Source organism: Lethenteron reissneri, chromosome 9, assembly GCF_015708825.2.
Source record: "Lethenteron reissneri isolate LAM-NWPU_2019-01 chromosome 9, ASM1570882v1, whole genome shotgun sequence".
NCBI lineage: Eukaryota > Metazoa > Chordata > Hyperoartia > Petromyzontiformes > Petromyzontidae > Lethenteron > Lethenteron reissneri.
The window spans coordinates 8,756,380-8,780,745 of NC_083787.1; the positions used below are offsets into that span (position 1 = coordinate 8,756,380).

The 24,366-nt window shown below is 45.4% G+C and overlaps 1 protein-coding gene across 1 annotated transcript in view; it reads right to left on the reverse strand.

Annotated features, from left to right (window-relative positions):
- LOC133339459 (centrosomal protein of 89 kDa-like) overlaps positions 1 to 24,366 on the reverse strand; it is a 33,916-nt gene that overhangs the window by 9,206 nt on the left and 344 nt on the right. Inside the window, 20 exon segments of the mRNA XM_061547627.1 lie at positions 5,259 to 5,348; positions 5,909 to 6,050; positions 6,569 to 6,736; positions 6,975 to 7,134; positions 7,679 to 7,806; positions 8,657 to 8,769; positions 10,315 to 10,398; positions 10,655 to 10,705; positions 11,490 to 11,608; positions 13,435 to 13,498; positions 14,308 to 14,391; positions 15,452 to 15,505; positions 17,359 to 17,477; positions 18,336 to 18,372; positions 18,555 to 18,580; positions 19,008 to 19,086; positions 19,949 to 20,070; positions 20,785 to 20,843; positions 21,292 to 21,438; positions 22,369 to 22,478. Coding sequence (XP_061403611.1) covers positions 5,259 to 5,348; positions 5,909 to 6,050; positions 6,569 to 6,736; positions 6,975 to 7,134; positions 7,679 to 7,806; positions 8,657 to 8,769; positions 10,315 to 10,398; positions 10,655 to 10,705; positions 11,490 to 11,608; positions 13,435 to 13,498; positions 14,308 to 14,391; positions 15,452 to 15,505; positions 17,359 to 17,477; positions 18,336 to 18,372; positions 18,555 to 18,580; positions 19,008 to 19,086; positions 19,949 to 20,070; positions 20,785 to 20,843; positions 21,292 to 21,438; positions 22,369 to 22,478 — 1,956 coding nt within the window.

Consider the following 24,366-nt stretch of genomic DNA (forward strand, 5'->3'; position numbering starts at 1 on the left):
ATATTGGGTGGATGCCCTGCATTGAACTCAGAAACACTGCAGTGCTTGCTCGGTGCTCTGATTTGGTATTGGAAGCTGAGTTTCCCAGCCTAACGTTATAGTGTGATTCTGATATTCAACAGACACTATGTTGCAGTCGTAAATCTCCCTCTGTGCATGACGTTGTTTGTCCATAAATTCACCATTCATAACATGCAGTAGGTGTCTGGTTGGCAAATATATGGCTGAGGCACAGAAGCCCACGGGGGAGGAGGGGGAGTGTTTACAGTTTATAATCTTTATAATGAGCAGGTCACCCCTGGAACTTAAAGAGAAACCACCACTGTAAGCAAGGGGTTAAAACACAGCGTGACCGTACAGGTGTACAACGGCCGAAAATATAAGGTTAAAATAATCTTTGGTTTTTCGGTAAAGTCACGTAGGTAAAAAATAAAATGAATGAAAACAACTAAATTAAATCACGACGTTTCGGGCACAAATCCTTCTTCAGGTGGGGACAACGTAGCGAAAGCACAACCGCTTAAGTGTGTCTAAGAGATGGCTGTGACGAGGAACATATAGTCGTTATAATTCCTCGTCACAGCGAAACGTCGTGATTTAAATTAGTTGTTTTCATTTTTTTTACTTTTACCTACATGACTTTACCGAAAAACCAAAGAGTATGAATCCTTGCAGTCACGAAAGCTTCAAATCTAAAGTTAAAATAATCTTTGCCGAACACAAGATGTGTTCGGTGTCCGTGATGCTGCTTGATGCCAAAGGCACGGTTAAACTCGACCCAGTGGTAATAGAGGAATCATTATTGTGTAGGTCCGTGTGCGCTCTGTCACACATTGCTGACATTTTCAGTGGTCCCCCGCTGGTTGTCGTGTGTGCTGAGAAACTACGAAATGTGTGATCATGGTTGTGGGCGCACACTACCTTTAGAGCGAAAGTAATTTCCATCTTCAAAGCGAAGGGAATGCAGCAAATACATTTTGTTGCTTTACTTTAATGTTCTTCACAGTTCATTGATGAGTATGCAGAATATAATTTGGATACGAATCATTTACATGCAAGCACACATCAATGTTTCAAATCGCATGTATATGAAGTACCGGTGAAGACACTTGACGCCGAGGTGGAGGCACACGGATATTTATTCAACACAACTCGTATGTGACATACAGCACTGGAGGGGGTATCGGCCCCCTCACCCGACTAGCTAAGGATACACTTCCTGGCTAAGTCCTAGCCTACCTCACAGTCCTCCACTACTGGGCTAGGGGAGGCTACTTGGCCCGACACTGGTAAGTCGGGCCGGTACCCGGAGTCCCAGACCAGCTCTTAGAAGAGCACCGGCTCTGGCTTCGGGACCACGCCGCTGGCTCGGTCCTGTTCGGCCCTGACAAGGACATCGAACGAGGGAGTCCAGGGCTCTATCTAAGACGTCTTCAGTCTTCTTAGTTAACTATAACATAACTGCTCCCGAGCCCATATAACGTCCCCTTTTATACCCAACCCTCCTTGAGGGGTGGGGCCCCGGGGGATCATAACGCCAAACCAGCCCCCCCCCAGGGTGTCTGGCTCGGACGTCGCAGAGGGCATCTCCCTGTGCACACACGTAGCCCCGCCCACTGTGTTTCTTTCCCATAGACTGCCATACATAACGGCCCTCTCTCTAACATCCCTACATCACTCCCCCCTACATAGCTCGCAGCCGTCCCGGCTGCCAACATACAGAATGACAATAAAAATGAATTTTTACCGTAACCGCGCGTGTGCCTCACTAATTTTCAACAATAACAAGAACGGCAACAAGAACACAAAAAAAATGCAACAGCAAGAAGAGAAAACAACCCGACGCACCCCCCCTTTGATAAATACGAATTCCGTAAAAAAAACAAGCTATATACAATTTGCAGGAAACCCACCATACACACAACACACAATGAACACAACCTATATACATGAAAACTGGCTAACCCACTCGAACTTTACGAATCTCTAGCTCACTGTTTCAACGCGCCTCAGAGGGTCTCAACCTCCGAGCCGTCAGGTCAAGCCGTCAGCCATAGCATGACGGGACCACCCTCCCTGAGCCATGTGAGCGCACAGCCCACAAGGCTAGACATACCACGGAGTGTTTTAATCTCCGGGGCTGTCAGGTCAAGCCGTCAGACACAGCATGACGGGACCACACTCCCTGAGCCACGTGAGCACACAGCCCACTAGGCTAGACATACCACGGAGTGTTTTAATCTCCGGGCTGTCAGGTCGAGCCGTCAGCCATAGCATGACGGGACCACACTCCCTGAGCCACGTGAGCACACAGCCCACTAGGCTAGACATACCACGGAGTGTTTTAATCTCCGGGCTGTCAGGTCAAGCCGTCAGACACAGCATGACGGGACCACACTCCCTGAGCCACGTGAGCACACAGCCCACTAGGCTAGACATACCACGGAGTGTTTTAATCTCCGGGCTGTCAGGTCAAGCCGTCAGCCATAGCATGACGGGACCACCCTCCCTGAGCCATGTGAGCGCACAGCCCACAAGGCTAGACATACCACGGAGTGTTTTAATCTCCGGGCTGTCAGGTCAAGCCGTCAGCCATTGCATGACGGGACCACAACGCTCATGTTAAACACGCAACACTCACAGGGCCATCCTGGTCAGGATCTGCGCCCCAAGATAAGTGACAGCCAGCACCACAATTCCAAATCCCTGGCAGCATGTCACCATCGCAATTTAACACCATCACAACACATACACCTCACATCCCGTATCCGTACCCCTCATCTCCGAGACTCGCATTGCAGCAATGCAGCTGTACCAACCGAGTGGAAAGAGCAACGCAATTAACGGAAACGCACCCCCGATCCATGTAGAACACGAGGAGCATTCCCGCACAAAAGACATCCTACCATCACAACACATACACCTCACTTCCCGCATCCGTACACCATATCTCCGAGACTCGCATTGCAGCAATGCAGCTGTACCAACCGAGTGGAGAGAGCAACGCAATTAACGGAAACGCACCCCCGATCCATGTAGAACACGAGGAGCATTCCCGCACAAAAGACACCCTCTGTGCAACAACGGACAGGAACCAACCAGTGGGTTTGAAACAACCCGAACCTGTAATTTCAAAATCCCCTTCAACATTAACCAAATAACACTCGCACAAGCCAAAATGCAAAAAGAACAGAGGGAAAAACCGTCCGCGAGGAACACAAAACCGGAGAGTCAAGGTGAAAAAGTCCCTCCCAGCAGTGTCTCCATAGTCGGAAGCCTCTCTTCAATCACGGACCCCTCTCGCTCTCACCACCGATGCCCTCCCCCTCTCTTCTTACTTCAATGGGGGGAGGGAGGCCCGTAATCACAGGGCTGCAGTGGTACGCCGCCAGGCCGGCACACAAGGCCCACAAGGCCGGCACACAAGGCGCAAAGCACACAAGGCGCAAAAGGCGGGAACGCCGGCACGTTGAAGTGGCGTGAAACGCCGGCATGGTGCAAATGGCGGGAACGCCGACACCGCCGAAACGGCGCGAACGCCACAGCCAATTTCGCCATCACTCACCAACACCCGGCCACTCCCTTGCCACCAGCAGCTGGTCGAGTTGACGGGCGACGTTGTTCCAACTCGCCGTCGATGGCGAGCAGCCCGGGCCCGCAGCCTCTGATGGAGTGCAGCGGTTGTTGTAGATTCCTGCGGGCAGATGTCACCTCCACTCGGCTGTGCGTCGATGCGAGCGGCCGATGGGATCGCCCGTCGCGGTGGTGATGACGTCGCAGCCTCAGCGACGGCGATGCCGGAGTGGATGTGTAGGCTGGCCACGCCCCGAACAGCTGCAGCGTCGATGGCGGGAGATTCAAACTCGGGCCGCTCCGAAATGGCGGGAAGGCGCCCTGGTCGCCGGCCCGCCTCAGCCCGTGTTGAACCACCGGCCCCCAGCCGCGCGATGGTCTCCAGCGCGGCGGCAGCGGCACACAGCAGCCCCGCCAGCCTCCCGTGAGCCAGCCGCAACGCGTCCGGCCGTGGTCCTTCCTCACTCAGATGCCCCGGTAAGGAGACATCAGGCCCCGGCTGCACCATGGCTTGTGTAGCCGTCTCGGGCTAGACGATCTCGGCAGTATCTTCCTCTTTCGGTACTTTGGGCCGCGCTGTCTTCCGCGTGTCCATGTTCGAGTTTTACTTCTGACACCAGTTGAAGTACCGGTGAAGACACTTGACGCCGAGGTGGAGGCACACGGATATTTATTCAACACAACTCGTATGTGACATACAGCACTGGAGGGGGTATCGGCCCCCTCACCCGACTAGCTAAGAATACACTTCCGGGCTAAGTCCTAGCCTACCTCACAGTCCTCCACTACTGGGCTAGGGGAGGCTACTTGGCCCGACACTGGTAAGTCGGGCCGGTACCCGGAGTCCCAGACCAGCTCTTAGAAGAGCACCGGCTCTGGCTTCGGGACCACGCCGCTGGCTCGGTCCTGTTCGGCCCTGACAAGGACATCGAACGAGGGAGTCCAGGGCTCTATCTAAGACGTCTTCAGTCTTCTTAGTTAACTATAACATAACTGCTCCCGAGCCCATATAACGTCCCCTTTTATACCCAACCCTCCTTGAGGGGTGGGGCCCCGGGGGATCATAACGCCAAACCAGCCCCCCCCCAGGGTGTCTGGCTCGGACGTCGCAGAGGGCATCTCCCTGTGCACACACGTAGCCCCGCCCACTGTGTTTCTTTCCCATAGACTGCCATACATAACGGCCCTCTCTCTAACATCCCTACATATATACCACAATGTTAAAAATTTTTTAAGTCCTTTGTTAAACCACAGTTAGATGAAGACCTCCCCATGCTGTATCAGTTATGGAGGTTGTTTGACCATACTTCATCATGCTGTCGGTGAAGGGGGACCCAGGACCAGATCAGATATCACTTGTAACTGATGTTAGCTGAGAATCACTCAGGTTACCCTGTTTCATTACTCTACTCTCCGTAAAATAAAAATAAAAACCCTATGAAGCTTTTTGTTCCAAAAGGCTATATATTTTAATACACAAAATATGAGCCAATAATTTTTTTTTTTAATTACTTGCAAATTTCTTGATTGGTGAAACCCACGCGGCGACATTTCCCCCCCGAGGGATCGACTTAACCGTGGCCGTAGTACCCACAGCACGGTAATCTGTGCTCAGGGATGTTAATCAACACACATGAAAAGCGGTGATTTTAAGCGGCAGTGAGCGAGTGTGGGCCGGCTCTCACCTGTAACTTCTCTGGCTGTTCACCGTCATCGCTGCTCCTCTTGATCAATTCCTTCAGCGTCAATCGGTATTCATCAGCGATGGTCTTTGCCTGCCGAGAGAGCAAAGGGATTGCTCGGGTGTGGGTGAGGATCTGGTGTAGGGTAGAAGTGAGACTCACGCTGAGTGATAAGTGTCGTCAGTGAAGGTGTTGACCATGACGACGAGGACATTCAATATAACATACTGAACTACGATGATACAAATTAAAATATTGTGGTTCATCAGAATCAGACCTGAATCTTTATTTAGACTCGAGGAATCCGATGAGCTATGAAGCTCTTTTTCACAGATGTCCAGTATGATGAGAAGGGGACGTGAACCCAGACCAATTAGGTACCCCACTCCACCGTCTGCCAGGACTTGTATCCGAGTTCAATCCCAAGCTCAAATTTCCCAACCTTTCTTAACCTTGCTCAATTCAGGACATGTGTTGACACATATTTAGTACGAATTTGACAATGCTGTTTGTTGCTGGCTACTTGACATTTCGGGTCTTTGGGCCCATGCTCAGCGAACGTGTGAATAAAAAAAACCCGGTACATTATAAAGAGTGAGACTTTTGAGGGATCGTGAGCGCGCGAGAGTAAAAACATGCAACTCACGACTTACCAAGCGCTTGACTTTGGATTTTTCTCTCCGGGCATTCTTGGCCACACGAACCATGGCAGAGAGGTGCAGGGTGGCTGTCTCATCTACGTCACGCACTTCCTCCACTTGCCGAGTCAGCGTGTTCGCCGTCTGCTGCACAGACCTGCACACCGCAAGTGTTGGAGACGGATAGACAGATATATGGAGAAAGGGTTACAGTTATGTTTATTGTTGGGGACAAATACAGTTAAGGCAGGGATAGGGTGAATGTGGTGGTATGACCATTGTGGGTTTCAACCTGCACGAGAGTGTTGTCATAACCGGGTTGCCGGGACAAGGGCCAATTATAATACACAAGATGTTTGAATTTAAATACTCTGTAAAATAATGACGCTAAAGTCCATGGATTATCAGATTTCTTCATACTCACCAGGTGTTTACGTGGTGAATGTGCAGAAGGCACATCAACCAGCCACTCACAAGAAGTGGTTTCTTCCTCCAACCTTTGAGGCTCCATACCCTTAGCAGGGTCAGCTTCCCCCTTTTAACCACTTCTGCAAATTTGTGCCAACTGATGTCGATCCCACTTAGGACTTCATCTCTATTCTCGGCAATACATGTATTGCACACTGGCATGTACTGCACATTAGCCCCCTATGCAAGGTCACAGAGCCGTCACACCTCAAGTTCTTCTTGATCAGGTTGAGGTCATTGATCAGCTCTTTATTGTCGGCAGACAGCTCGGCATTGTCCAGCGTCTGTCTGCGCGCCTCAGCCTGAGCCTCCACGAGCCGCTTCTTCAGCAGCTGCTCGTCAGCCATGTGCCGGTCCACCTCCTCCTTGAGCTCTCTGTAACAAATTGCAACCGCAGCTCACTCGAGCCCACCAGTGGGACAGCTCGACCCTAGTTGTGTAGTCACGTGGTGTCCGCGCGACGCGACCACCGCAGGGCTCCGCGCACGCTTGTAAGATGGGAGGTGCGGCATCGGTAATTGTCGACGTGCGATGCACGCAGGTACAGACGGCGCTGCCTACGCCCCCGTCGGTCTGTCCCGCTGTCCGCCCCCTCCTGGCGCCCGCCGCGTACCGCGTGAGGGAGGCGACCAGGTGCTCGTGCTCCTCCTTGCTGACGCGGCCGGCGAGTCGCTCGGTGAGCTGGGCCCGCAAGCGCCGCTCGCTCGCCAGATCCTGCTCCAGCGCATCCCTCTCGTCCTGCTTGGCCACCAAGAGCCGCGTCATCTCGCCCACTGGAGATCGCGCAAGCACAGCAGTTCGTCACGACAGGAAGGTCTGTATCACTGCATGGATCGCAGAGCTGGGGTTTAACATGGCAACCAGAAAACGCGTGCAAGGCTTGATAGAGTGGCAGCCGAGGAATGGTAGGCGTCGGAGAAAGCGTCAGCGAAGGAGATTGAAAAATAAGATGAGTTGATGTGCAGGTGCTGGGTGAAATATTACATCGCAGGATCGTGAGAGGTGATGATGGAGGTCTCATGTGTACAGTATTGTACGCTACATGAATGTTTTAAATTCTATGCATTTACGCGGGAAAATATCAATCATATTTTACATTCAAAATACTTCCCGTTTAATGTTTTGGTTGATGTAGGGTAACATAAGACAAAAGGAGGGGGGTGGGGCGTCGTATTACGAACCATGAACCAAACCCTCATCATCCCATTCCCCTTTGAGTTTGCGGATCGCGGATTTGCCGATTGCGGCAATCTGCAAGAACGTAACCCCCCCCCCCCGCCGCCCCCCGTTGACGGACAAGGGGCTTGCTGCGTTTACTTGCGCTCTCGTGCTTGCGGCGCATGTCCTCGCACGCCTCCCCGTGGGCTCTCCGCTGCAGGCCGAGCTGGTCGAGCAGCACCTTGTTCTCCTCCACCACCAGCTGGGCCTGCTCCCGCATGAGCCGCCTGTCACGGGGTCACAACCGTCACAGCGGCGTGAAACTCACCGCCACCCGAGCCCTCGCGTGAGTTTCACTCCCGTCTCCCGAGACCAAATCTTGTCCAGGAAACAAATCGGCATTGTAAGCGATTAGGGTGTGTGGTGGTGTATACAGTTAAACATTATATAAACGCACAGGTGTCTTGGCAAAAAGAGTACTTTTAGTAACGTTGAAGGTAGGTCTGCCCAAAATATAGTTACTACTGGCCAAGACTAATTAGAGAATCGATCAAAATTGAGAGAAATAAAAATAATTTTAACCGTTCGGATAGTTACAGGCTTAGAAGCGATTTATCAAATAATACAGTTAAACTGAATGACCATACAGGTCACCATACGTCGATGGGGATGACCTGTGAGCAGGCAATAAGAGATACTGCTATTTCCGTGCACACAAACAACCTGGCGACCGTAGTTCGATTCCTACTCACGGCCCAGACCTGTGATGATTATCTAAACTGATGTTCGTAAGTCGAGGAATATCCTGTATACATAATTATGTATATAGAAAAAAAAAGATTTGACCTGAAGAATAGAAGTTTTAAGTGAGCAACATTTCTCCGATACTGTTATTGTAATTTTCTGGACAGGTGGCAAAGTGGCAGAGGCCTTGACCCACATTTGGAATCGTTGTGAATTCTAATTGGAGTCAGAAATTCAGCTCATCATCCTTCAGGGGTCACTAAGCCGAGTATCTAAGCGGAAAGACAAAACTGGTTCAGGATGAGCATCGGCCAGTGACCACTTGCTTAGGAAAATCAGGCCGAGGTTCGGCTTGCTACCACGGGGAGCTCGCGATTCCCTCCTCATCCTCACCGCTCCTCAGCACGCTCCTCGCTCTCCGCCAGCAACTTCTGCAGCTTCAGCTGCAGCTCCTCGTTCTCGTCCGCCACCTTTTCCGTGCGCGTGCGCAGGGCCTGCAGCTCCTCCTGCAAGAATTGTCAGCCGGTGCGGCGACAGAAACACGACTGTGAGAGAGCAACTGGCGGCACACACACGCGCGCACTCAGGTGTTAAGACCCAGAGTGGACTACAAGTGATGTTAAGAACAATGAACCAACCAAACTCCATCTCCCTTCTCCCTCCATGGTCTCCCTTTATAAGGTTGGACATGAATCCCTTATTAAGCGATTTCATGCAAACAATATTATTTTTACACCATTGGAACCTCCTTTGCCAGTAGCTAAATATGATAATTGTTTTTTTACCCTTTTATCTGGCAACAAAACTGACACCTTTTTTACAAGGAGTCATGTTTGCATAGACCACAATATCTGCAGTCGGAATGCAGACAAAAAACACAACTCTGATAATGTTATTATATTATTTTTATATTAAGCTGGGGTTCTTCTCTAGACATTGGATGATAGTCAGTATAACAGATAGGCTCTGAGCCTATGGGTCTCTCCTGTGACATGGCAGTATATATTAAAAAAGACTTCCCTTCATCCCAGCTATTTAATACGTTTCATCGACAACTCAATATCCTTTTGCATTAGAATGATATATGAATTCTGTCATGTAATCTACGAGCTAGAATAGGGCTGGGGCCAATGAAGGGAGTCAAGATGAAGTGGGACCTTAATGAACTGTGAACCAGTCAAAAACGTGGCTTTTGGGTTGAGAAGCAGAGTGCACAGTTTGGGATGCTGTATTTGGGTGTTTGATTTGTAAAGAGGTGTAATAGTAACTAGTAACAACTTTTTAGTGCTGTAACCATTGCAAAAGTGCTGTATAGTTTGGGACTCGGAGTAATATCTCAGGTGGGAGGATTAAGTCCAATGTGAGATGAGCATAATGCGGACTAGTGCTTCCCAAAATAAGGCAAGCTTCTGCTGGAACCGCAAATATATATCCACAATGTGGACTTATAACATTTCATACACGGAAACCACCATAACTATCTAACATTCAAGGGAAACCTTAAACAACCTAACACAGAGTTAAAATTGTTAAATATTAATTTTAACAAAAATATTAAATGAGGCTGAACACGTAGGTGAAGCTAAATATTTGCAAAATATTTTTTTTTAATTGCATTTTACTCAAAAACAATACGACACAATGCAATGTTGCTGTACTTAGCTACTTAATGTGACTGCCATCTCAAGATGCTGTGAGTCGGGGAGGTTTACATGACAGAGAGAAGGGGGCCACGATGTATTGTGAATGAAGTAGAAGACATTTGATGGTGAGAGGCAGGAGGTGATAATCAGAGAAGGGGAATGTCTGCACTAAAACAGGGACACAAAGTTGGCAGTGCAGACCATAAGAGTGGAGTTTCATCAGCCAGAGGGGCAGCAGAGGAGAAAGAGTGAATGCCCACTGAAGGATATCGACAAAAGTTCTTGGGCCCTGGAGCAGAGGGTATGCAATGGGTAGCCAAGTGGGCTGAGAGAGAAGAAGTTGACAGGAATGAGCAACATGCAGGATTTTTAATTGAGCCTTTTAATTGTGGTCAGTCGGCACTTTACCTTGAAAAGGCAAATTATGTCTTCCTTCTCTTGAAGGACAATGTCATACTCCAGGATGAGAGGAGACAGCGTCCTCACATCCACCTGTACACACAAAGCCCAAGTACATTGGCAAAATAATAAAACATCACTTAACCTGTCCTCTGTACATTAGAAAATAATTATTCTGCCAATTCATGGCAGAATTGTAGCCAAATTGGTGGAATTTATGGAAATGTGCCCATTTATCGTGTTAATAGCTACCATTCCCTCAATATGCAGGGGGGTCATGTTAATTTACAACTGTGGGTCTGGACTCTGTTATAGATTAAGAAAATAAGTAACTAGGCAGAAGGATTACCAGCCAGGGAGGGATTGGTCCTTTGAAGCGCAGAACATTTGGCGTCTTATTCTGTGAAATGAAAGGGCACCATTGCATTATAGGTAACAACACAGCAACAACGATGATTAGAATTCTAATTATTGAAAGATTGCAACATTTGTGATCTGTAATAATTATACAACTATGAATGTATGTTTTGCCATTCCACTTATAAATTGAGAACCAAAAATAGTATAAGAATGAACGACATACCTAAGAGCAGCAAAACATCCCTATCAACATTCTAATTTGTTTTATTTGAGAACGCACGGCTTGACCTGAAGAGCAAGAACATTTCATGCAGTGTTTGGATTGTTGTGTTTGCTCAATAAAGACACGTATTGATGGATGGATGAATTACACTATTTTTCATATCATTCTGTCAACTTAGAATATCAATAATTAAAATATCTACTGAAAGATATGTATTTTCTTCATCGACATCACCACACACTTATTGATGCAATGCGAGGTGTTTGTCAATCGTTCAGCTTTGACCCGGGGAACCCAAAGTGGCGCAAGGACGAGGCCCTGTGTACACGGGCGCCTTGCTGTGTACACGGCGACGGTGGAGGGATCGCACGCGAGGCGCTGCGAGAGCAAATACATTCATATTGACCGCAGTTTATGAAAGGCAATGTATACAAGATAAACACGAGTACACTATCTATTCTGTTTGCTAGATGTTAGTCATACAGCAGCACATTATTAGATTAGCCCAGCAAGTCAAAGGGTCTCCATGCTCAAATAAGCGTGTGGACGTTTTATGGCCAGCGATGGAAATTCCAGACTGGCAAATGAGGCAAAGGGTCACCTCTTCTCTCGTGAGAGGGCGGAACGTGGCTTGGTAGCGGCTCAACACCACGTTCAGCCTGTGCACTATCTCGTTCAGGGAGACCACCTCCTCCTGGGCACGGTCATTCGACTCCTCGTCTGCCGACGGCATATCCATAGGCAAGCTGTTAGTGCGAGCACGCGTGTGGGAATCGGCAAAAGAACGAGCAGGTCTCCTTGCTCCGGCAAGCACGCCTATAGAGCACCAACAGCCGCCATTCGCCACTAAGTGGCGGTGATGTCACCATGGTGCCTGTGCCAGGCCAAGTGCACTTCGAGGCCACGTGAAGTGTCGAAGGCTCGCTGCTGGCAGGAGGTCACAGGACAGACCCAGCTGCCATGGGTTGACTGACTGAGATGACTGGCAGATGCACCACCTGTGCCCGCTACTGTGACAACTTGCTGCATTTTAACTGCCCGGCGCTCCGTTCGTTGTTGTGAGCATCGCTCCTCTGCCCTCCTTTATTGCTGGAAGGCGAGTGCCTCCAACTGCCCAGAAGCGTCCTTCACGAGCCTCCTCCATACGAGACATGCCCTCAAGCATCCGACACCTGTTGTACACAAACTGCACGCCCTTCTCAGTTCAAGTCCAAAAGAGTACTTGATCATATCCACCCAGTGTGAATGGCCCACACCTGTGCAGATCCCCACTCAAGCCGTGAGCAATCGAGCGAGCCGCACAATGTGCAGGACTGCCAGTCCTGAGCACAGAAAGCAGGTAGGGTAGCCCAGCCTGTATGAAGGTGAGATGTGCAAGCTGTTGCGACTCTGGTGGCTAATAATTGCTTCTGAAAAATGCTGGTGATCAATTACAAGTTGCCCCCTTTATGTATATTTTAGACAATCAAAACAAGGGAATATTTCAGGAACTGCAATGGCAACGGAGTACGAAACACAGTCAATAATAAATCCACTTGTATCATTAACAAGCAATGGTTGAAACACTGATATATAGAGTAGGTTTTTTATATATATCTTAGGACTCATTGAGTCTCAAGATTATTTATCATGAGGATCCTAGATTTGGATTTTTGCACAATGTCCCTTCTATAAAATCATATTGAAGCTGTGGCTATGGTTCAATACGCATTGGGCAGTGCTCCTCCTGAATGGTAAACATTCCACATACATATGGGGCCGGTTTCCCTATGGGACAAATGCTGTTGATGCCCCAGAAAGTTATACTTATTTTATCGACTGCAGGAGGATGATGGGCTGCATCAACCGTCAAATGGGATTTAAACTCACAAATTACAAGCGGGAATCAAGCACGCTCGATCAATTGATAAAAGGCATTTGATTCATAACAAAATAATCAAAAACATACAGACATTCATCGTGGGCTTCCCCATGCTCTATCAGTACAGCAAAGCAGGGGGAGCCAGGACTGGTTCAGGTATCATTCGCCACTGAAATTAGCCGTGGCCAAAAATCAAACTCATGTTGTCAATTAAGTAAAGTCACGTAGGTAAAAAATAAATAAATGAAAAACAACTAAATAAAATCACGACGTTTCGGAGGCAACACAAGCTTCCGTCTTCAGGCGGAACCGTTACAGCCAAAATCACTGTCGTAAGTGATTACAGCCAAAATCACTGTCGTAAGCCATCACTTACGACAGTGATTTTGGCTGTAACGGTTCCGCCTGAAGACGGAAGCTTGTGTTGCCTCCGAAACGTCGTGATTTAATTTAGTTGTTTTTCATTTATTTATTTTTTACCTACGTGACTTTACCGAAAAAGCCAAAGAGTATGAATCCTTTCGGTCACGAAAACTTCAAATCTAGAATCATGTTGTCAAGTTTATAGCACAGTGTACTAACCCACTGCACCACCTCTCCCCTGATCAACAACGAGCATAGCATTCAGGACTTGTGTTATGGTGTGTGTGTTGCTGCCATTGCGATGAAGTCAAAAGCTCATTACCAACTCCTCTTCCTGCAAGCCTTCTGTTCCCCTTCATCTGTTCACGCAGGGCATGTAGTTCCTCCTGCAAACAGATGGCTCGAATCATTCCCAGAGAATGAGGTGGCCGAATGGGGAATAGTCTTGGAAGGAGAAGAACTTTGTGTTTGAAGAGACTGTCATTTAACAAAATGTCTCTCTGTTATAAAAGTGTGTTGTTATTTGACATATCTATAAGGTGCATCCGTGGCATCCGATGAGCACAGAACACACTGAGCATGGTTGAAGAAGTTCACCAAGAATCAGTTTCGAGCAATGAGCCCAGTGGATAAGTAACAAATACCCTGCCTTTGTATTACATATTGCACTGTTTAAAAATTAACCTGTAAAAACAAAGTTTTTCACTATAAATCCTGTATATGCGTGGCGGCTAGAGTCCTCCTGCCACCATTAAGCAATTGGTAATTAAATATAATTTATTTTTTCCTAAAAAAAAAAAAATTTCACGAAAATAAATTGTCACGCACAACGAGTCTGTGTGCAAAATGTCAGCTCGATTGGATCACGGAAAGATTTGCACGGTCGTAAGCGCGCAAGCAAGTGAACTTAATATAAAGGTTTTAAAAATATACACCGTTGGATACGTAATAAATAGCATACGTAACAAATAACTTTTTATTTTATATATTGCACTTGTTTGAATATATTGTACATTATAATATGTGAACCCAATTTACAGGTCTTATCTTATAAATAGTCAGTGAACTAAGCTCTAAATGTTTCCAATTGTCATATTTGCATCACAAAATGCACAATATTTACACGTACCCATCGGGCTATAGCAAACATGAGATTTTCAGAAGGTTGTCCATAGAGTGTAAATATCAGCTGTACCTCGTAATTGCGTATCATCTCTTCCTTCTGCTGAAGCTCCTTGTCATACTCCAGCAGAAGAGGGGGCATGTGCTGCACGTCCACCTGCACAGGACAGATGCTCGGGCCAAGGAAACTCGTTGTAGCATAAAACCTGGGCCTAACCGGCTGAATAAGACTCCAGCTAGAACCAGGCCTACACCAACCCCTCTTTAACCTCTCCCACCTGTTCTCCTAACTAGCACCATAATTACTACACTATAAATTCCCACATATGGTATAAGCCACTTCGATGACCTATCATGTGTGGCCAGGTTACCTGTGCAAAAGAGATAATGGCTCAGTGGGTTTTACCTGGTAAATAAAATACGGGAGTTTATTCATGTTTTAGCTGAGGTACCTTTTCAGCTGATAATTGGGGGAGACGTTCCAATTTCTCCACGTACCGACAATGCGGCAAATCGCCACAGGTGATTTATTTTGGCAACATGGGAATATGACCCAAACTATCTCAAGTACAAGCTATGAAAATAAGTCCTAACAACCTGCTGTTAGCCTCATTCTGACACTCCATGTTCTAATGATATAAACTATATGAAGTATTCATGCATGGACACATAAGTGTGTGTAGGCAGGGTTGGTGTCATAGAATTGCACTTTTTCCAAGTCATCAATTCAGCACTTTTAGGGGTAAACGAGTCGGTGCTTACTCTTACTATCGTTGTTATTTTAATTTTAATGTTTTTACTCCTGCTTCAAGATGATCTGTGATACATTGATGCTAGGTTTTTAAGAAGTTTACTGTACAGCATTTCTCTTTTCCTATTCATTACACAAGCTGACAGTTCTTTGGATAAGCAAAAACGTGGATAATTTGAATTTCAGCCTCTTATCCACAATATAAAAACATTGTTTGCAATTATCAATAAAACCCATCACAAATCACCACATAAGCACAAAGACACGACCCTAAAAGTAGCTATAGTTGAAAAAAGAAGGCAGTTTTCCATCTCGGTGGCAGACTCATTGGTACAACACTGTACTGCAAAACAACCAATGAACCTTCCGGCTTGAAAAAGATGATAGGCTGTATGACTTCCGTTTAGAATGGAACCGTCTTGAAGCCAGGTGTGTGAGAAACAACGAATAAGGCCCAGAGGATTACCAGCCATGGAGGGAGGGGCCCTTTGAAGCATAATCCATTTGCCTTCTTCTTCCTCTGTGGGATTAAAGGAAAAGGAGTCAACTTATGTCCCTGTGATGAATCACAGCAGGAAAGCTCAAAGTGTAGCATGCCCTATGGTCCTGAGCAGGTGGACACAATTCCACATTCCTAGCTAGGCAAGTAGCTGAGAAACATGCTTCCCAGCATGCACACGTGTTTCCCTATCATGGAATCCTCAAGTTATTTTGCATATATTTAACGGAATGGCCAGGAGGACAATTGTGTACACCTGGAAGAATCATGAACCTCCATTATTCTCCGTGTGAACTAACACACTATTTCAGTCGAGCATCCATAGAACATTTAAGCGACAGTAACTTGAATAAGCAAGGGAATGTTGGCACAGTGGTTAGTGTACCCTGATACGAAATCGACAACCTGAGATCAATTCCTGGCTAACATCAGTGGTGAGTGATTTCTGCACCAGTCCTTGGCTCCACATCCATTCACCAACCTGCATTCACCAATGTAGTGAGGTATGGTCAAACAACCACCATGACTGAGACAGAGTGGGAAGGCCTTCATCCAACAGTGAACAAAGGCTGTACGTTATCCCTACTCTCATTCACTTAAATAAAATGGGATTATGGTCTCCGTCCATTTAAACTCCTGCTCAGCATCACTCCCCAATAAAATGTAATGCTTCTTCAAACAAACTTCCTTTTATTCATATTCTTCCTCTGTGGGCTATAAAAAACATTTCCCGTTCTCAGTAGAGAAATTTATGCCACCCATCCTTCCTCTTTTCCTCCCCCACAATTTCCCATTTTAAACCGCCGTATCTCTTGCTGCCGTTATGAAATTGAACATTATCTAGAGTGAAAGTCAATTAGCACACATTTTGTGAACGTCGAATGTGCAGGTCAGCATAGTGTTATATTTTTTCATTGATGGTGCCTGATTCCAGCGGCCTTTAATGATGAGACACCACTGGGTTATTAGTTATTTTAGCGAACACCTGCTCAATCAATTTCACCTGGTATCTGAGTTGATGATCTTAGAATTGAGTGACGCACTTTCCTGGGTAAGCATTTCGTGTTGTTTTTAGAAGTTAATAGTGAACGTTGTTATAATGAGCATGCCAGTGACTTTCTAGGATGCATACAAAAATACAATTTCATATTTTCAGCAATCATTTTCCTGTGTGAACGGTAAATATACTTAGCTTCACCTAATAAAAGATATTATCATAAAATATATTCAAATCACGTGTTTCTCACGTGGTCGCAAAAGATGTGAAAATTTTGAGATTGTTTCTAGAAAATGATTACACGTACACATTACCATAGTTAAATTAGAAGACCCATTAATACATAAATACAATCATTTATTTTTACCTACATATCTCCAACATCCACATTTATAAGTGTAAAGTACCTTCACCAAGGCTCTTCATGTCCACCGTGTGTGCACAAATAAAAAAAGCCAACAACCCACAATGTGTGGGGGTCACACAGTATCATTGTCATAATTGACCCTCGAATTGACCTAAGTCTTTTCTACATTCAGGAAAATGTAGCCGAGATGTTAAGAAAAAAAATCTAACGTGAGCACTTCCTCCTGGTAGTAAGCATGTACAGTAAAACCTTGGATTGCGAGCATAATTCGTTCCGGAAACGTGCTTGTAATCCAAAGCACTCGTATATCAAAGCACTCGTATATCAGTTGTGGTCACGTGACGCTCGGCAGACAAAGCGTATACGTACTACTCGTATTGCAAGACCTCGCTCGTTTATCAAATTAATATTTATAAAAAAATGTTGCTCGTCTTGCAAAACACTCGCAGACCAGGTTACTTGCAATCCAAGGGTTTACTGTACATACACAAGGGGGGGGGGGGGGGTTACCTCTTCTTTTGTCAGAGGGCGGAAGGTGGCCTGGTAGCGACTGAGCAGCACGTTCAGCCTGTGCACCATCCCCTTCAGAGTGGCCACGTCGTCTGGGACAGAGCCACTGAGCGCATCCGCTGGTGACCGCAGGCAAACAGACACGTGGTCAGCATCTGACGAAAAAACACGAAAACCTACAGAGGATTGTGAGGTTTCACCAGTTAGATGTCCTCTACAGCTTTAATATCATGGAGGCTCAAGGAACTCTAGGCCCAATGTGTTTCAGTTTAATTTATTTGGTATAGCCCTGTGAGCCATTCGGCTCTTGAATCGGGCGCAACCGCAACAAGCAAAAAACAAAAACATGAACAAGAAAACATCTTAAAGTGACTATGTGCAAACAGAAAAATCCAGGAAAAAACTGCAAAGTCTTCCAGAAAAAAAGCACCGTACACCAACGCTGTGCAAAAATCCCAGTGGGATGCAAGTCAAACAACAACAACAACCACAAGACAACTTAGATTAAAGCCATCATTCTAACTCCGTACTACAACAAACAAACATGGCCAAGCCAAAAAACTTTTCTAAATCAAATGTGAAGATAGCAACGTCAGAAAATAAGTTCTGAGAGTGGCAAGTGGTCCACATGGATAAACAGTGGTCTCCTTCGATTGCAAATCATAACTGTGTGGGTAGAGGTGGGCAATGAGCTGCAGAGTTTAGCAGCACACACATGGAGGATGAGGCATGTATGCCCATGATACAAATCACACCAATGCCATTTGCAACACACTAAACCAAGGTGGTCCAATAACCCCCATAATCCACATTGGCACAGGGAGACTCCCATCCAGTGGTGAATGAACACAGAGCCGTAAATGTCAATGTACAGATGTTGAGGTGTAGGTTTGTGCCACAAACACATGCCTGCATGTTTTGTTAAGTCCTCTTAACTGTGCCCACGTTGTGAGTGAGCTGCTGCTCTTTGCTTTTACCTGGACGTTCCTCATCCCTTAGTGTGTTCACAGTCACCTGAGGATCATTCCAAAAATATCAAGATTACTCACAACACACACAGCTGAGCTACCATTATAGTTTCACGTGATCATGTCCCAACTTCGATGGTAACCCCGAGTTTAACTGACATTAATATGCACAGGGCTTGAGTCGTTATAGAAAATTCGTGAATGTTAAATTGCGGCAGCATATCACACCTCTGGATTAATTTCGGGCTGGCGCTCTGTTACAGGAAGAGAAACATTAAACCAATTAATACACAAATGATTGCATGCGTACTCTTAAACGAATGAAACAGATTATGCGTTTAACCTCAAAGTGTTTCCACATGAGCACTGAGCTGTGCTCATCTTTGCTGATGATCCTAAGACAGTCGTGGAATTCCCCATTACCATGGCAAGAGCCGGTCTCCATCGGATGAACACTGTTGGCTTAGCCATAACGTGGTACTCATTTTATCTATCCTTGAGATATGGTGGGCTGAGCTGATGTCTGAGAGATATTTTAATTTGCAACCTTTAAACTGCGAGTCATATACTACAACCATCGGTCACCTTGGCAGGCTATGACCATTAACTAACACCATGTAAATGTATCACAAAGCCACCAAGAACAACACAAAGTATGGTTGTGTTGGTGTACAACCTTACTCTTTTTGGGTTTCTGTGCCTGCTGAGTGTTTGAATGCCCTTCACTTGAAATGGCTTCTGTCACTTCTGCAACCTCAGCCTGCAAGCAGCAACAGAGTAATTGAAGAAAGCAGACTGATTAACGAGATTATACATATGTAAGCACAATAGAGCTGGACTTAAAGCTTTCGTGACTACAGGAATTCATATTATTTGGGTCTTTCGGTAAAGTCACATAGATAGGTTCAAATTAATAAAAATAAAATAAACTACGACGTTTCGATCACAACACAAACGATGGTCATCCTCCTTTTTATTCATTTGCACCTATCTACGTGACTTTACCGAAAGACCCAAAGAACACAATAGAGCTACCATTATAGTTTCACCTTCATAAGGGCTCATCAGCAAGTCATACCCAGCTATAGACTGCTATGGATGTTGAGAATGGTACAGGGAAACTAAAAGATTAAAACTTTTTTTTTCTTTCTTTGTGCCATTTTTGGTTAATATCACTAAAGTGTGGACCAACTTTAATAAGTCATGAATTCACTAAAATTGCCTTAAAAAAGGTTAAAGAGAGAATCTAGGGCCCAGGATTGGTTCAGATATCACTCGTCACTGATGACACCTGTGGCTGGGAATCGAACCACTGCTCCCTCTGCTAAGAATCTCCTCTATCGTGGAGACTCAAACTTTAATAAACAAAATAAATAGATGGTATGTGTAACACCAGTTCACAAAGGTGAGCTTCTGGACAACAGGAATTGGACCGATGTTGTTGAAATTATGCATTCCCAGAAGGCCATGTGGCTGATGAGATGTGTAGAATGTCGAGGGGCAGATATGCGAAGGTGTTGTCTGCTTCTTTATCAATTTATGGTTTGTGTTTTCCTTTAATAAGGCTTTCTCTAATCTTGTGAAGGAAATAATGCTCAGACGTGCTGATCGTTGGCACGTACATGCTTATTCTTGTTCGGCTGGGCGTACATCTCTGACAAATCCTGACGGATGGCTGAGCTCTCTCCCAGGTTGCCTTGTGAGTCGGGGTCTGGAGACATCGTCTCTGCGCGAGACTCCACTGCTGTTGTAACACAAATGTAAAAGGGCACATTCTCGTGAATCAAATGATGCCTCTGGGCACAATGGCTCCAAAGACGCACATCTGCAATTTGCCTTTTTGCACTATCCTGTAGAGAAGACGTCAAACCCGAGGCATAAGTACAATTCTAAATTATTAAATTGCGATGCCTTGTAAGGGTATATCATTAGTTCTGTTTATCATCAGTTCAACCGGATTTTTACTACAAAAATCTGAATGACTTGGGATACTTTGACTGAGCCCACGTGACTCAAACAACATGAGGTTATGTCCTGATTAGCAGATGGTTTTTTTTTATGTAAATTACTACATGAGTTACAACATGACTTGCAAATTGAGCGGTATTTTTTGATCACTGTGGAACATTACAATTAATGGCAGCTGCAGAGGTCCTTAATTAATTTACGAATACATATTTATTTTACCATTGTGAAGTTTTATGATATGACTATTGAGTTAATGAACTGTAATTGTCAGTATTATCTTGGTTTAGAACAGGATTTTGTATATGATCCGAACAATGTGATCGAATCAGCAACCTCTGGATTGCAAGTCCCGACTGAACATCTGTGAAAAAGAGCTTCATAGCTCATCGGATTCCTCCACCCAGACAGATCCCGACCAGAGCATGTACGTGTCACATTTAAGTTAGTAGTTTTGGTGATCATGTACAAAACGTGTTTTCTGCTGAAGCACCTTGACTTCTGGACGTCTCCTCGCCATCAGAAAGTGGAACTTCAACTCCGTCCAGGTATCTTTGGAAAATATGAAAAGAGAAGACATGGTATCAAAGTGGACATTTTGATATACCTGTTTATGGGAATGAAAACTATGAAATTTGTTACATTTGCATTTAAAATGATTGAAAATGTCTGTAAACAATCAATAAAACTGTGATTACGTGCTTTGGTCTAAAAACCGTGGCTTTGAAAGTATAGCTTTAAAAAAGGCTACTCAACAAGAGTCTGGCTCTCCAATGTGTGCTTGCATTGTATCACATGTTGTTCAGCATAATGTTCGACGTTTCCCTCCACTTGCTGGAAGCTTCTTCAGAAACTGGAGGTTCCATGAAACCGAATTTTACGATTCGGTCTCAGGAACTATTCAGTTCCTAAAGAAGGTTCCAGCATGTGGAGTGAAACATCGGACATCACGCCGGGCAACACGTGCTCCAACCCTAAATCAGAAGGGCAACAAACTTACTGGCCAGTAGGGCCGTACGGCTCCACGATGCTGTACGTGTCCGAGAAGGACCAGGAGCGAGGCCGTTGACTTTGCAGATTCGCCAGGGGCATGCCCACGACACGTCCCGTCATCGATGACACAAACACGGCCGCTGCCAGGGCAGAGCTGGGATACACACATGGCCACACAGGTTAACGGTTGGCGATGGATGGCCCATCTTCTGCTGAATGGTGGTGGTGACAAAACCACCGTGATCAATGCTCTGAAATAGGCCACTGCCTTAAATATTGTTCCGGCAAAAAAAAAAGCATACGTTCATATAATTATGCATGCATTTAACAGTTGATAGATTGATAAATTAATACTGATTTTCATTCTATAATGTATTCTTCGTGATATGTAAGAATAAATGTAAATGCGGATGTTAGGATAACAAAAAAATAGACCTCATATCAGTGCTGCGGTGAATATTGTTACATAGCTAATATATTTAGCATGTGCTTAATGAACAAAAAGCAAAATTGTCCAGTTATCTGTATGCATATTACTCATTTGGTATTTAGTACAGAATATTTTGTGCTCACATTACTAATGGGGCACACACCATAAGATATTTTATGAAATTTAGGAAACACTAGATTTTATTTAGATACACATTTTGTGCAGTGCTTATTACAATTGAAACAGATTGTTTAGTGATAAAATGGATACATGTTTATCAGAATGTCAATTTGTTGTGTTTAATTGAACTGCATGTGCACTCCTGAACAAGCAAAGATTGTGCCAGTGCTTTATGGCTTAATGTTTTGTTAACCATAAAATTGTGCACACATTAGCAATTCATATCAGCCTGGTCTATTCGAGTGAGCCTTCCAGAAGATTTTTCCACACCCAGCACACCACATCAAGTATATGGCTGTGGCTACTTACAGGCCACCGTGGTTCTGTCTAAAGTCCACTCTAGAAAATATTCAATGTGAAATGAAGCCCTGGCACATCCCATATTCTGCTGCATGAACCACCATGAATGTGCGGTTACTAAATGCCACCAAGAAGTGCCCTGCTCGTGTGCCCTCAATGCTGGCCATGTTGTACTGGGGTTTGCGGCGAAGGATGTTTTCCGGGACGCGCGGCGACGGGGAGATGGGCACGGCCGGGAGAGGAGCCAGCGTGAGTGCTGGACCAAGCCCAGCACAGACATGTTTCTAGAAGTAACAGAAGGAATAATCATTGTCAGCCACGTTCAATGCATTGGTGGATAAAGGCCTCTCCAAGCCGTCACGGATATATTACGTTTCTCTAAGTAACAGAAGGAATATGACGTCTGCCTTTGACTCATCATGTCCCTGTATTGCCTATGGCTCAATCACCCAGAATACAGGTAGTCCCCGAGTTACGATGGTCCGACTTACGATATTTCAATCTTACGATGGTGACAGCGATATGACAAAATTGCCATCAACAACCTAACATCGTTCAAGTATGCAGACGACGGATAGAATCTTGGTGAGTACAGTACAATATGATACGTTACGATACGTTCAATGCATGTGCGATTTCATTTTAGTGTTACCACGATACGATACGTTCAATGCATGTTAAAAGTTTTTTATAGGAGATAGGATTATTTCCTGAAAAAACTTTCTATTAAATTGCAGTTCATATAGAGAGGCTAAGAAGTTACCTTTTTTTTACTTTACATTTTACTATGCAATACAGTATTGTAATTAATAAATACATACAGTATATAGTTTATACAGTACGGTACTGTAAATTGCTCTGTTTTGCTAAATGAGCTCCATTCTTTAAGACTTCCGGGTAGGCTAGGCCATCTTTGATTTACGATATTTTTGACTTACGAGAGGGTCGTCGTAACGCATCTCCTTCGTAAGTCGAGGACTACCTGTATTCCCGATCTCATTAAACCTCAGAAGCGAAGCAGGGTTGAGCTTAGAACAGGTGTTGTTAGACTGTTGCAGGACTACACTGTCAGCATTTACCATTGTTGGACTGTACTATGCTCCCTGCCTACCCCAACGCTACCTGCCTACCCCAACACCAACGACACGCGCAGTGTGGGGAGGTACTCATCCAGCAGTGAATTGACAAAAGGGATGTACATGTACACACGTGTATCACTGTACTCAAGTGACATATGGGTGAGGCATGTGCGCAGTGGTGGAGCAGCACATGACAGGTTACCAAGGCGGGCACTTGAGTGACACCCAGAGGTTGGCTTCCAAGGAGAAGACTTAAAGGCAGATGCCATGGTGAGATAGATGGTGCAAGAGCAGACCTTGGATGATGGGTAAATGTTTTAAACCCACGAGACAACCTTGAAGAAAGCGATGCTGGCATCATTCTGTGTGTACTCAGCAATACCTTTCTCAACTTTGTTCACCGAGTGTTTACCAATAGCCTTATTCGTAACGGTAGGTTTCCACCAAGATAGTGAAGTGTAAAGACGGCTAAGGGGCCGTCCATAAATGACGTCACGCGATTTTGGACGATTTTTGACCCCCCCTCCCAAAATAAAAAAAAATGCTTCAAATCGCTTTAAACTATTGTCATTGTAGTGCGTATTTAATGTGGCGCTGCACTCTGATGTTGTAGGAGAAAACATTTATTAAAAAGTCTATTTAATTAAGTAGAACGTGTTGTCTATATTTATTTAAAGTTACGCATTTTGATGTGACGTCACATTTCTCCCCTTCCCCTCGTCACAAATGTCTCATCCCCTCCCCTAGGTGCGTGACGTCATTTATGGACGGCCCCAAAGGCTTGGGCATATTCATCCTGAAAGGTGTTATTACAGTACTACAGTACGGTATAACATCAGCGATGGTGCAAACGAAGGAGGATGAATGACCGTGGGCTCTCAGACTTCGGTTTAACCGCTCAACTTATAGACAACATTTTCCCGCGACTAAAAAGCGTGATTAGCTGACTAATTAAAGTCACTGTTGTTCCTACACTGCGATAAAAGAACATCACGTACTGTACACAAATGACAGTGCCTCAACACGCTCTCAATAGCTCCTCATCGTTGACGGACATTGCACATTTCGACAAGAGACGTGTCAGAACTTCCAC